The sequence below is a fragment of the Streptopelia decaocto genome (genome assembly GCF_964273445.1).
Source record: "Streptopelia decaocto genome assembly, chromosome: 18".
In the NCBI taxonomy this organism is placed as follows: domain Eukaryota; kingdom Metazoa; phylum Chordata; class Aves; order Columbiformes; family Columbidae; genus Streptopelia; species Streptopelia decaocto.
This window is the reverse complement of record NC_138673.1, coordinates 1,497,819-1,512,781: the sequence shown is the minus strand read 5'-3', so window position 1 is coordinate 1,512,781 and position 14,963 is coordinate 1,497,819. Positions and strand designations below refer to the sequence as shown.

Genomic DNA, 14,963 nt, shown 5'->3' with positions numbered 1-14,963 from the left:
GATGTGGTTTCTATTCCCTATTTCAGCAGGGGAACCAGTGACTGGGCAGGGGGTGCCTGTGGGGTCGGTGGCTCCGTGCAAACCCCCCTGGGGCTCCACATCCCCCCAGCTTCTTGGATTTTGGAGAAAGAACTGGAAATATCGATGCCAAGGCTGGAGAAGCGAGGCCTCTCTGTGTGACACGCTGTAGGTGACACATGGGCTGCCTAAAAGCATCATCCCCCCGTTATAGAGCCCTTACAGGCTGGGACATCGCGACAGCAAAGCTGTGACAAACCCATTTCACCGCAGACCTTCACAGCCAGGTCCCGTCTTTGTGATTATGGGGGAAACCAACCTGCCAGCTCCCCGGAGGAGAAATTACCAGTTGCCAACGACTCGGGGGGCTGTGGATAATTTGACAAGAGGCTTCACATTTCCTGGGGCAAGAAAACACGCAGGGCTGCGGTGTTTAACAGCTAATTATTCAAGTCTTTGATGCTTTCTCTCTGTTTTCCAAATAACATGTATTTAGCGCTAAGATGATTTAAACAGCTGATCTAATCGGAGCCCCTGGCAAAGAGGATGAAATTTCACGAGACGGCAGCAGTTGAAGCTCCCAGATGGCTGCCCCAGAGGTGAGGATTATGTTATTACCAGCATCCCGCAATAATCCCAGTGATGGGAAAGGCGCCCAGCAACGTGGAGGTAGGAGAGAGGTGATGGAGCCACCCCGGGCGCCGGTGTTTGTAGGAGGCAAATGGACACGTCCCTTGTCCCCCGTGGTCACCGGGTGGGATGATCGAGGGCTTCCAACTCCCCTGCAAACAGGGGACAAGTCCCCAGCTGGTTTAGAATCATAGAAGCATTTCAGTTGGAAGAGACCATCAGGATCATCAAGTCCAACCATAACCCACCCCTGGCAGCACAGAAAAGGGGAAAGGGAAAGGGAAAGGGAAAGGGAAAGGGAAAGGGAAAGGGAAAGGGAAAGGGAAAGGGAAAGGGAGAGGAGAGGAGAGGAGAGGAGAGGAGAGGAGAGGAGAGGAGAGGAGAGGAGAGGAGAGAAGAGAAGAGAAGAGAAGAGAAGAGAAGAGAAGAGAAGAGAAGAGAAGAGAAGAGAAGAGAAGAGAAGAGAAGAGAAGAGAAGAGAAGAGAAGAGAAGATATTTAATCTAAATGTCACAGAAAACCAAAACTGAGGTTTTTCCCATTTAGCGGGAAGCTCAGCCCCCAGTCCAGGTGACTGTCCCCCACATCCTTTGACCTGGACGGCACCAGCATGGTTGGGATGAGGGATCCGCTGCTACCGCTTGTTCTGCCATCACAAACCTTCTTACACGGCACATCCAGCAATTTTTGGCATCTTCTGTGTCAGATCCTCCCAAATTTCCTAGTGGAAGTGGGGACCCCATGCAGGAATGGCATCCCCGATGCAGAGCTACATCTTCCCTACCCCACAGCATTCGCTGGAGGAGCCTGCAGGGAAATCCGTCATCGGGAATAACCAATTTGGACACTTTCAATATGTGTATGGAGCCGTGGCCTCGGCAGCCGAAAGGCAGAGGGGCTGGAAAGAGAGAAGTGGTGTCACCTGGATGGGGTGTCCTGGATGGGGTGTCCCCAGGACTGGGCGCTGCAGCCAGACGAGCATCCTCCAGGCAGGTGCTACGAGCAGCATTTCCAAACCATCACAGCAGGTTTTTGGAGGTATGAAAGGAAAAGGCGAGGTCAGGCAGAGCGATCTCCTGTCAGGGACACATGCCAGGTCCCCCTGGGCTGTGAAAGGTGGCACTGGGAGCTCCGGCTGCGTCGGTCCCCAAGGGCAGAGGGTCACAGCTCGGGTACGGCGCCCGGGGACAGCGCTGGGCACAGGGCTGGCTTTTGGTGAAAAAATAAAAAGAACAACTGGTTGAACTAATAGCCAGCCTGCTGTGACAGTAAACTATTTCCAGTCTGACACGAACAGCAGCTTCTGGGGAAATGCTATAAATCGCCCGACTAAATATATCTGTTCCCAGCAGCTGCCTCTGCAGCGGCTGCGGCTCCGGCCGCGCTCAGCACCAGTGGCTGCAGGACCTGGGGACTCTGCCTGGGCCACCCCGGGCACCCCCGTCCTCTCCCTCCTGCGCCCCCCCTCCACCCAGGGCTCCCCCAGAAGATGCTGATCATTGATTTAATGCAGTGATTTGCTCTCGGAGGCGGTTATCCCACCTCTGCCGTGTTTCTGCGAACCTTCCCCAGTGTCTCCCAGGGGTGGGAGATCATCTCTGCATCACTTGTGGAAGGATTGCTCGTGGCGTGGGGTCACCAGGGTTGTGCAAATGGCAGAAAGACCTTTTCTTCCTCAGTCTTTCCAGGCAATAACAGAAGAAGGTTTGGGGATGAAGCAAGAGGTTGGGATTTTTCTAAGCACCAGGGAAACAACCCAAGCACGGGGGTCCTGCTCCGGGAAGCTGGAGGACGTGGCCACATGGGCTTGTGCCCCACGCTGGAAAGGGGACCTGGGCACGGGGTGGTGGATGGTGACAGCCACAAAATCTCATTGGCTTCAGTCATAGAATGTCCTGGACTGGAGGGGACCCACAAGGATCGAGTCCAGCTCCTATCCCTGCACAGGACACCCCACAGCTCACACCATGTGTCTGAGGACGTTGTCCAGTCGCTTCTTCAAGCCGCTGCTCCCCGATTTTGGAAGCAAAGATTCAGAGTGGCTGAGGGAGCTGTGTGATGTCTGCCCTGGGGTCCCTGCATCCTCCAAAATGTCCTGTCAGTGATGGAAACGACATCCCAGAGCTCCAACCACCTCCAGCCTGCTGGTCACTCTCGCTTGGCCGGGATGGGGATGAGACAGAGACGGAGCGGAGGAGGAAAACGAGGGGAAGGAACCGGTGAGCTCCCACCTCCGGGAAAGCTCCAGGAAAGCAAGGGCTCCCTTTGATGAAACACTTCCCCAGGATTAATTGCCTCCTCCTGACATGGTCTCACTGCTGAGCCGGGTCCCCTCCCGCGGGACCCGCAGCCTTTGCCGGCTCCGTTTGCAGTTGCTGCAATGAAAACGATGCCCTTCCCTCAATTAATCCTGATATCTTCTTCCTTTCCCCTCGAGGCACAACAGCGGCTCTAACATCATAAATGATTTAGGAGCAGAGCCAGATGAAGACAAAGCTGATGGATGACAGTTCCCTGCTTGGGGGATGTTTTTTTGCTGGAGATTTTGGAAACAAATATGTTTATCCTCAAAAATGAAACAGGGCTCCTCAAATGCTCCCTGGTTTTAAGTGGTTACAATAATTTTTGCCCATTTTGCCTTTCAGATCAAACCTCCTGAGCCTCCAGGTTGGCTGTTGAAGCAGCAGGTCCCTCTTCGCTGGAAACGCTCCCCGGGAAGCACATTATGCCCCGGGTTTGGGCAAAATCCCGAAGAGCAGAGGGAGGTCAGTTCTTTGGGGGGGTCCTGGGCAGCCCTGGGAGCAGCGAGGAGGATGGAGACCCCCCTGCACCCGGCGGTGGTTCTGGTCCAGATGGAAACGTACGGAAAATGGGTTGGCACGACCCAGTTATTAAGTCAAATATACTTACAGGGACAGAACGTCACCATTGCAAGAGCAGGGGCTGATCCTGAGATTGTGACTTTGGAGAGGTCATTCCAGATTGGGAACTTTTACTGATCTTTAGAATAATAGAAAAGATTTCATTTCATCAAAGATCACTTTTTTCAGAGTGCATCAAGCCCATCCCATCCCATCCCAGCTTCCCTGTGAAAAAACTCACAGCCTCCAGCCTGCATGAGCATCCCGGTGAGCAGCAAATTATTTTAAATCTAAAGGAATAAAGGAAGCAACTTCAGGTGAGCGTGAAATGCTGCTGTTGGAGAGCAGGTAAAAACAAACAAGCCAACAAAACCACAAAAGAGCCCAAACCCTTCCAGCAGCAGCAAAGCTCTTTGGTCACAGGACATGATCCCTGTGCCCACCTGGAGCTGCAGCACCGACCCAGGTCCCCAATTCAGCGCCTCCCCGAAATAGCTGGAGCTGGTGGTTTGTATGAAGCTGGACAACTGAGAGTCTGAGGATTCTTTCGGATACGTGCACAGCAAGACTTCCTTCAAGCACAAGACAACTCGAGTGGAATCGCAGGAGTGAATCCTCCCCAACTGCTCTCGGAGCAGCTTCCCGGTGCCAGCGGGACCCCAGGAGGGACGGGGGGACACAGCCCTGGTCACCATCCGGCTGGGGTCTGGGACGCGCATTGGCCCCATGCCCAAGGCCAATGGTTCCCGGGGTGTGTGAGGAAGAGTGTGGTGACCAGGCCAAGGGACTTCAGACGCTATTAAGAAAAAAGACGATATTCTGCAACACTTGTGCTTTGGATCCTTTAAAATCCATTTGGTGTCCCCCCTTGCAAAGTCCTGTACAGCAGTGACACACCAGAGGTGCTCTAGGGAAAATCACTTTATTTTCTTTCTTCTTTAGAAACACTTTTTACAGTTTAAGAAACAAGGTTCTGTTCAAAAAGAAATAAAGCCACGATCTCAGGAACGCTCCCCACTCGCAGCACCGCAGGTGCACGGACTCACCATTGAGGTGGCAACGTCATGAAGGTTCTGAACTCTGCTCCAGGAGTTGAACAAACACAAAACCGCTTGAGCACGACCGTGTTTTCTTCCCCCAGCAGCCGAAACCTCTGGGGCTAAATTCAGCTCTTTCCACAGCTTGTTCTATAGGGCTCCTTGGCCCAAGGGCTTCAGCTGGAGCAGAACGAGCCACTGTGCAGGTCACGGGGAGCCCCGCTGTCCTCCCACAGCACAGCCCGTCACCCCAAAAGGCTGAAGGACACACGTCCAGGGAGCTGCTGAAGCAGCGAACACGGTCACGGGAGGGAGCGCTGCACCCTCGTTCAGCCATTCGGCAGCTGGAGCTCACACCTAGACATCACCTCTCCAGATTAAAATAGTTGTTTTTTTGACATCAAAGACCTCAACCAGATTCAGCTTCACCTACATCAGGCTACCCCCTCCACCCAAACCCGCAGCAACGCTGCCGATGCATCCGCATGGAGCAGCGGAGACGTGTGCTGCTGTCTCACCCTGCGGGCTCCCCAAACCGCGTCCTCACCACCCAATGGGGCTTTGAAGAACTCTATGAGTTATTTAGAGCCGCTGGGGGAGCACGATAAAAACTACTCGGAAAATATTCATTGCCAAACCCACAAAGTTGGAAAATATTTGGGGAGATATCAGAAGTTGGAGACACTATTAAAGGGATGCTGCTGCTCACACTAGGTCCAAGCTGCAGCTTCTTGGGGGTGGGACGGGGTCTTCATGGCAATTAGCACCGATGTTTAAAATATATAAATCTTTGTTATTGTCAGTATGATAGTTCCAGCAGGGCTCAGGCTTTTACATCCAGACCCGTCTGTGTGTCTCTGTGGTGTTGAAATCCCCTCGGCGCTTGTTCTCATGGATGCCCAATGTTTCTGGGCACCAGCACGTGCTGGAGACCAACGTCAAACGAGCGCTGCCCCCTCCACATCCAACCCCAAATCCTCTCCACTGTGGCCACCACAGCCGCTGCCTCCCCCATCACAGTGCTAATTACGATATATCACTGGTGCGCACCATTTGGGAGTTACCTTGCGATACAGATCATTATAAATATTTTCATCCAAAAAGCCCTAAAAACAGGAAGGAAAGGTTAAATAAAGGCTTCACCCTCCTTCTCAACATCAAATGTCAGAAAAATCTAAGTGATCTATATTTAAAAAAAAATTGGTTTTAGCCTAGAAATGGAGCCCAAAGCTGATGGGGCAGCCAGGAGCCCCAGCTGCCCTCAGCACCCCGAGATGTCTCTCGCTTTGTTCTTCCGCTGGTACCTCACGTCCAGGGGATCAAAGCCCCTTTCCCTGGACCCGAACAGCGCCCACTCAGGCGTTCTGGCCGCGTAATCGGCCGCTGTGAAGGTCTCGGCCCCGCCGCTCCTCTCGTGCTCTCGCACCAGCTCCTGGAAGCGTCCGTAGTCGATCCAGGTGAACCAGTCGCCATCGACCTTGAACTGGGAGGAAAAGAAACGTGTTAGTGAGCCAGGGAGAAGGCGGAGTATGAAATACCACGCTCACGCTAAGACAAGCCAGGTGCACGTTAAATTGGTTACGCAGCTGTAGTCTTTTCATTTTCTAGCCACATTACGGTCCAGGGTAAAGCCAGCCAGACACTAACACAGGACAGAAAAAAAATCAGGTGGACAAATATCCAGAACTTACCGTCTCTGAGCCAAATTTCATCGCTGAGGTTTGGCAACACACACAGATACAGGATGGGGTTTTTTTCTTACAGCTTTAGGTGTTTAGCAGATGATCTTCTGGAAGGTTTGACAGGTGCTTTGCTGGACGCCGATCCCACCATCACCTCAGCCCCACTTTGCCAGGAGGAGGTTACCACACGTTCCAGGTCTTGCCAGGTGTCATTATACCCGAAAGACCTCGATTTGAGGCATGGAAAGAGCCCTAAAGGAAACGTGTCTATCTGAAGCAATACTGAGGAAGCCTTTGAGGAAGGGACATTTCCAAGGTCACCCAAAGGCCCCGTCTGGAGCGTGTGACACAGCCCCAGTGCAGCCACAACCCGGCAAAACGCTGCGGGAGCGACACCGGAGCGACACCAGAGCCGTGCGCTGGGCTGGGTGCATTTGGGCAGTTCTGGAAAGGTGCAAGAGGGTCGTGTTGGGGAACGAGGGAAAACAAAACGGTTTAGTGCCACGAATCCTCTTTCCACGTAGGGTTTTAAGAAGTGCTTATTTTGGCAAGCTGAGGTTGCGTTTGTCTAGCAGACCTGCTCTGCTAATTTAGCAACAGCCTTGACTGAATCCTCAATTAGGATTTATCTGAGCTAAGAGCTTATTATGCACTTCATCCAAAAAAAAAAAAAAAAGGAGGGAAACAGACTGACTCCCTGTATTTTTCAAAAACTTGATGGCTGTGCATTTAAAACAGCACTTGACTTTCTGCCCAAGAGCTAAAAGCTTTTTTGGTTGGAAAAACTGCTGACACCTGCAGAAGTTTGCAATCAAACATCGCTAACGCTCGTCTATGGCCGCCTGTGGAACTACAGCGTGTTCCTGCAGGAGCCGTCCCCGCGCGGAGCAGAGACGGGGGCCGGCACAGTCGCCACCGCGGGGACGAGTCTTGCCTTCCATTAACTCATCCAATGCTCGTTAATCATATTGCGGGCAACAAGTTGACTATGAGGCACCAACGTGGCCTGTGGGCAAGAGGCCAGTGGTTCCTGAGGTGGGTGAGGAGTGTGGGCAGAGGGTTGAGGGAGGTTGTTCCTCCCCCTCTGCTCTGCCCCGGGGAGGCCCAGAGTTGGGCAGTGAAGCTCTCAGAGGTCGCTGGAGGAACACACAGAGGAGAAGGGAGGATGGGGACATGTGTCCAGAGCCGCCGGCCCTCAGGTTGTGCCTCTGAGCCAGGGGGGATGCTGAGAGGTGACCTGGTGGGTGGCAGGAAGGGACATCTGTCCCCACTGCTGACACCCCTGAGCATCCACCTCAAAACCTGCGGGCACTTTTGGGTCCCTCACACCAAGAAAGGCCTTGAGGTGCTGGAGCGAGTGGAGAGAAGGGAACGGAGCTGGTGAGGGGCTGGAGCACAAGTGTGATGGGAGCGGCTGAGGGACCTGGGGGGTTCAGCTGGAGAACAGGAGCTGAGGGGAGACCTTCTGATCTCTGAACTGCCTGAAAGGAGCTTGGAGCCAGGGGGGTCGGGCTCTGCTCCCCAGGAACAAGCGCCAGGAGCAGAGGAAACGGCCTCAAGTTGCGCCAGGGGAGGGTGAGGTTGGATGTGGGAACAATTTCTTCCCCAAAGGGCTGTGGGGCATTGGAACAGGCTGCCCAGGGCAGTGCTGGAGTCACCATCCCTGGAGGGCTGGACAGACGGACATGAGGTTCTCAGGACATGGGGCAGTGCCAGGGGTGGGTTATGGTTGGACTTGATGTTCTTGAGGGTCTTTTCCACCAAAATAATTCTTGATTCTTTAAAGCCCCAGCTCTGCTTTCCTGGACATTAAACTACTCCCTTACAGGATAAAACCCCTCCAGATATGCATAAACCACCTGTGCTGCTCTGTGCCCTGAACTCTGGCCAGGTCACCAAAGTGAGATTTTACGCTATTTAATTTTGATTCCGCCTGAGCGTGCAGCTTCTGACACAACATTGGTGTTAAGGACGGGAGCCACAGAATCATAGAATTCTAAGGTGACGATACTGTTCCCCCCAGAACAACCAGACGAAGGTTGTCTGGGTTTCATTAGACAAGCAGATTAAATAATATTAAAGATTTTTAGTGCCGCAACAGCACAGCTATAAAACACAAAGAAATGGGAGCAATCTTTTAAGTGTGTCATGGAAAGCAATTACTTCTGCTGGGGAATAAAAACCAGACCAACACGGGGTGGGGGAGAACAGCCTCAATTACCCACAAGGTTTGCAGATTGGACTTTAACAATTTTGTGATTATTGCACAGATAGCAAAAGATTTAAGACTCAAAATAGTTTCACAACAATGCTAAACAACAGTGCTATTTGAGAGTAATGTGATTGGGTTTTTTATTGAATTTTTCACTACCTGTTTAAGTCTCTTAAGGTAGATAAATACATCAGCAAAAGACAAATGGCTGAAACCCTTTCCTCATTTTTTTTTTTAAGTTAGCATCATAAAAAAAAGTAATGAAGCTCCTGCTGCCGGCTCTGAAGCCAGGCTGGGTTGTCTGGAAAATCAAACTCATAGAATCATAGAATCATTTTGGTGGAAAAGCCCCTCAAGATCATCGAGTCCAACCATAACCCACCCCTGGCACTGCCCCATGTCCTGAGAACCTCATGTCCGTCTGTCCAGCCCTCCAGGGATGGTGACTCCAGCACTGCCCTGGGCAGCCTGTTCCAATGCCCCACAGCCCTTTGGGGAAGAAATTGTTCCCACATCCAACCTCACCCTCCCCTGGCGCAACTTGAGGCCGTTTCCTCTGCTCCTGGCGCTTGTTCCTGGGGAGCAGAGCCCGACCCCCCTGGCTCCAAGCTCCTTTCAGGCAGTTCAGAGATCAGAAGGTCTCCCCTCAGCTCCTGTTCTCCAGCTGAACCCCCCAGGTCCCTCAGCCGCTCCCATCACACTTGTGCTCCAGCCCCTCACCAGCTCCGTTCCCTTCTCTCAACTCACTCCAGCACCTCATGGTCTGTTCTGCAGCGAAGGCTTCGCTCGGGCAGCGATATGGCACAGGAGCCAGTGCACACCTTCTCCCTGGAGCTCGTGTTTCCAGGGTCCCTGAGCTCTAGTCCCCACGGTCCCATCACTGCTGGGTCCCTGCAGACACGATCCAGGTGCACTGCAATGCAAACCTTGCCTGATTTTTGCAGATCCTACAGCCGGGGCATTGCCCCAAGGAGACATGAATGCTGCAAAAACAAGAGAAGGGAAACTCATAATGGCCTTCAAGGCCAGAAAAGCAGATTTAGGTGTGATGCTGGACCAGCACTGGGGACGTTTGTCGGAAGGTTATACACCCCTACCAGAACGGCACGGCTGCATCACGGAGAGCAATGGAGCAAAGGGACAGAGTGACCTGCCTGGGGTTGCAGTGTCCATGGACATGGCCAGTCCCTTCAACAGTCCACAGCAAAATTAATCTATGTACTGCAAAGACAATTAGGAGTCAGGACTAAAACAGGAAGCCAAGACACCTGGGAGCATCAACATAGCACAGCTCACACCTCCCTCTTCTCCTAGAACTCATGACAGTGGATACGAACAAGAAGTTTCTTTACATTATCTTTCGCAGTAGGTTTACAGCTGCTCCGACTGCAGAGAAGCTTCTTGCTACAGAAACCCATCAGCATTCATGGAGGAGAAGAGCCACAACACTATGTATTTCTTTTCTTATCGACATATTTGCATAAGCGATTTTGGGAGGTTAAAAACATATGCATATATTGAGGCTAATATAGTAGTACAATTTACTACATATTCCTCCAGACATGCATAATTGCTGAGAAATAAGCACAGGGTTTATATGAAGGGATAAAATATAGAAGAGAGGCAGAGAAGAAACTCTAACACTGAGAAAATGGAAGCCAGCCAAAAATCAATTAGTTTGTCCTAACGTGTTGTATTTTCTGCACAGAAAAACACACTGAAACGAGAAGGCTCCTCGTCATCCATTCACTCTGGTCTTTCTGTACCAAAAAAATATAATGTATTTTCAGGAAAGGACTAAATAGTAGTGGCTATCGCAAGGCGGCATCCCCAAGCAGCAGAGAACACAGAGCTTTGGGTCTCGCAACAGCCGCTCTTAAATTGCTCAAGGATGCGAAGATTTAGTTGTCCAACACATGGCTTCTTCCCTGGGCAGACGCACGGGGTTTAATGGTTAAATACAGCAGGTTTATGTGTAAAGACCGCAGCAAAAAACGAGTAAATCCAGCAGATAAAACAGCGCAGGGAAGCACAGGAACCGGTGCAGCGACACACAGGGGGCAGGGAGAGCCCACGGCAGGCAGGGGTTTGCTTGCCCAAAAATAAAAAGAACAAAATCATTTAATGTACAAAGACTTTTAAGGGAAGTAACGCACTCAGAGCCTGCAAACGTTACACTGAGCATTGAAACACACAGAGGGATTAAAAAAAACACCCAAACCACTACTACACTCCATTTATACTGCCTGAGAAAACAACTTATCTTTGGAGAAGCAGCCAGGAGATCCTCAGTCTGTTTTGCAGGGGTTTTCTTTAAAATACTTTCTTTGCTGAGCTTAATCATACTTTTTCTCTATGAAGGAACAGCTTTGTTCTGGGGAGATGGGTGTGACTTTGCGCACAGGTCTTCAGCAGGTTTATTTGCTTTTAATTCCATGGTTACATGTCTATGCTCCTGAACCTCAAACACTCGCTTTCAGGTTTTCCTGCCTGTGCAGATTGTGGATCTCAGGTCGAGTGAGCTCAGGGCCCACGCGGTCACTGAAGAGCGCTCATCCCACACCCACACACACTTCCATTAAGAATATCTTGAGAAAAAGTAATCCGTAACACAAACGCTCTTCCTCAGCACCTCTGGCAACAGCTGCAACAATCCCCCACCAAAGCCCTGCAAGTCTCATCAAACTCCTGTGACAAATCTCAGAATACAGAAATAAATGCATCCCAGCTACTTTCTACCCTGGCCGCGCAGGAGTTGAACACTCGTCATCCCTTTTATTTCCTCGGACGTTTCTGTGGTCACCGCAAGGACCAGGGGACACGCGCGCAGCCCAGCTCTGCCACAGCACAAAGCTCACGGACGACGGCTCTGTGAACCACGTCCACATGTTCAGTGGGGTAACAAACATCTGGATTTTCTACACCGGACAGACAGGACTGTCTAGACGGTGCAGCTGGGCTCTGGCAGCAGCCGGGATTAAAACACCCCAGCAGCCGAGGCCGAGCAAGAAGCCGCTATGGGTGAGTTCATCCCGCTCTCACCATGGCCGACTGGTGAGTTTTACCTTTACAATCCCTCTTCTGAAAAATAAAGTCACATCTTGCTGCTCCACGTCACCTCTCAATGTCACTTGGCTTAGAAATGTTTAATTCCGCTGCTACCTGAAATGGGACATGCCAAATGTGCCACTTGGGGATCAGTTCCCCCTCGAGATTTGTAATTCAGTAGCTCCCAGGTTTTCTCGTGCTGGTCTCCACCGTCAACCACTTTTCTGGGTGCAACATCAAAAAGGCAGCTGGAAAAACGATCTCCACGGCTCCAGCCTTGAGCTCCTTCATTTCAACCTGCAGACAGCCCGTCAGCGCAATAAACAAACCGGCTTTTGCACTTTCACACAGGTTATTATTAAAACAGGTCATATATAATGGGAGTGCAAAGCACTTAAATTACGCAACTGCTGTGACTATTTTCGCCACCTGCTACTAAGGAGCTCTCCAATCAAATAATTCACTGAATTATTACACACAATTTCTCATATAATTAAGGCTCACAATTATTTAAGGCTCCCTTTGTTCGCCAGATTGAACTGGAGTTACTCAGGAAAAGAAGCAATATTGTCGATTAATTTACCTAAACAGGGTCATATTGCTTGTGAAAAAGCTACAAAACTTTTCTTTTTAATTACCCGTTGTAACCTCAGAATTTAAGGGGAAGAAATTAAGGTTAAGCTCGTTGTTAAGTTACAAATGTGTGCAATCCAGGGCAATAACCCACGGAACAGGACACCGGGCACGTCCATGGGGTTAAACCAAGATCCACGGAGGGGCAGCGAGTCCTGGGAATAATCCAGCCGTGAGCCCCCCAACAACCTCACAAACAGTGTCCATGAACAATTAACAGCACCGACAGTTTCCATCAATTTTAGATGGAAACAAAAAGCAGCCTCGTATTAATAGTTATACATTCAGTGACCTAAATCAGCGCTCATTAGCAATGAGACACATTAAAGGAGATGAAAGACCTTCCAAATCTGGCATCTAGAATGTCTGGAAATGGGATCTGCTGTCGTGTTCTCCAAAAGTGAAATAAAAAGGCACCAGCGAAGCAACCCAAAGGTGACCCGAGCGCCTCGGACGGCTCCTCCGCAACACGCTGCCTTCCGCCTATTCCAGCAAATCTTGCTCGAGTTGTTCTAAAGAAAAGATTCATTATTGCTGAGGGTTTTTTTGTCCTTTTTTAATTCTTACCCACTGCGGAAAAGAACATCTCATCTGCCAATTAAATCACGGCTACATGCAGACAGTTTTAATTCCGACGGATGAAAACGGGATAACTGTGATCTTCTTTTAATAACCAACAGATCAAGCCCAGAGCCGCCTTCCTATTTGGACGGAGAAAACGGAAAGGAAATAAAACCTTCAGGAAACATAATGTTTCGTGCTCACACCTGCACTAAGGTGGTTCTTCGGCTACTGAGACACCTCGTCCTCAGCTGGGGAACCCGCTGCATCTGCACAGAACAATGGACATTGCACCGATTGGGGGGCATTATAGAACGAAGCAGCAGACCCAGGTTTGAGTTTTGCCCTTGCGCTGTGATTTTGTCACAGGGACGGGGTGACTGATGGGCGAGCAGGCGGAGAACGCGGTCCCAATTCTGGATTTGGATCGCAAGGACGGCGTGCGCCCTGCAAGTGATGTTTGAAGGCAGGAAGGAAATAAAACGCGACGGACTATTTTTCTCTAATATAACCCTTGTTAGTGGATCTGCAGCTGGTAGTTAAGTGCTTCCTTTTCCTCCCTAAATATAGATGAATTGCTCAGCATGGAACAACTTCAGCGCCTTTCACCCGACCTCTCGAGCCTCCGCGAGTGCAGCCAGGATGCACGTGAAGCCCTTGGGTCCCTCCCGAGCCCCGCGGTGCAGACACGGGCGATGCTGGAAACCCTGGTGGGAAGGAAAAGGCCAATTCCCCCTTTCCTGGGAAGATGGATGGAGAGCAATGAGCACCTTCAGCCACGTTCCCATCTCCCCCCCCCCAGCTCATTTCAATTCAAAGTACCGGTGACTCCTGCTCGGTGGCACCCTGTGTACCCTCAGCACCGCATTTTGGCCCTGGAAAAGATAAAATTATTACAGGGAGCTTCCTAAAAGCAGCTGCCTTGGGTCACTTTGTGGCTCACTCCTGAGTGCAGGGGACACCACACTCACCCTGGAGAACACCGAGCTCACCTGGACCACACCCAGCAGGGAAACAGAATCATAGAATGTCCTGAGTTGGAAGGACCCCCAAGGATCATGGAGTCCAACTCCTGTCCCTGCACAGGACACCCCACAGGTCACCCCGTGTGTCTGAGGACGTCGTCCAGTCTCTTCTTGAACACTGTCAGGTTGGGCCGTGACACCTCCCTGGGGAGCCTGTTCAGTGTCCAGCACCTCTGGGGGAAGAACCTTTTCCTCATGTCCCACTGACCCTCCCTGGCACATCTTCTGCCGTTCCCTGGGCTCTGTCACTGTCACAGAGCAGAGCTCACCCTGCCCCTCCTGCTCCTGCTGAGGAACCTGCAGCCCATGAGCTCTGCCCTCAGGCTGCTCTGCTCCAGCTGAACAAACCCAGGGACTGCAGCCGCTGCTCATCCGGCTTCCCCTCCAAACCTTCCCCAGCTTCGCAGCCTCCTCTGGACACTCTGCAGTAGCTTTATCTCCTTTTCTCCTGTGTCCCCAGCCCTGCACACAGTGGATGCTGCAGGTGAGGCCGCCCCAGGCAGAGCAGAGCGGGACGATCCCCCTGCCCGCTGGCCGTGCTGTGCTGGGTGCACCAGGACACGGGCCCCTCTTGGCTCCAGGGACACTGCTGGCTCTTGTTCAACCTGCCGTTCACCAGAAGCCCCGATCCCTCTCCGTGGAGCTGCTCTGCAGCAGCTCGTCCCCCAGTCTGTCTGTACAGCCGGGGTTGGCTCAGGTGCAGGACCCGGCACTTGCTCTTGTTGAACTTCATGTGGTTGGTGATTGCCCAGGTCTGCAGTTTGTCCCGGTCCCTCTGCAGGGCCTCTCTGCTCTTCAGAGTGTCCAAGGGAGGTCCAGGATACAGACAGGAGTTGGACTCGATGATCCTGGTGGGTCCCTTCCAACTCAGGACATTCTATGATTCTATAATTCTGTGACACAGAACTGTATCCAGACAATGAGGAAACATCTGCATCCAGGTTCTGCTTGTGGAAATCAGACTTATCCATTTATTAGGGTAAAATAGGACGATGACGACACTTTTCTGAGACCTCCAGCCATCATATCACCCTGTAAACTGAGATCTCTGAATACAGCAAAGATGGATGGGACTGCAGGACTATTCCCTGTGTTACACACAGTAATTAACATGAAAATCAATCCCAGCACCACCAGGCTGATGCAGGGATGCTCACACGTGCTGGTAAACCTGCCGCGGAGCAGATCGAGCAGCAAAACTCCCGAGCAGCAGCCGATACAAACTGCACCAACACAAAACTCGCAGCTGTAAAACAA

General features: G+C 51.4%; 1 protein-coding gene across 3 annotated transcripts in view; it reads right to left on the bottom strand.

Moving 5' to 3' along the window:
- Positions 1 to 4,424: 4,424 nt before the first annotated feature.
- LOC309447491 (S-adenosyl-L-methionine-dependent tRNA 4-demethylwyosine synthase TYW1-like) overlaps positions 4,425 to 14,963 on the bottom strand; it is a 109,274-nt gene continuing 98,735 nt past the window's right edge. For all 3 annotated transcript variants that reach the window (XM_082068171.1, XM_082068169.1, XM_082068170.1), the window contains exon 16: positions 4,425 to 6,028. In XM_082068171.1, coding sequence (XP_081924297.1) covers positions 5,807 to 6,028 — 222 coding nt within the window. In that variant the 3' untranslated portion in view covers positions 4,425 to 5,806. The remainder of the gene's footprint in view (positions 6,029 to 14,963) is intronic.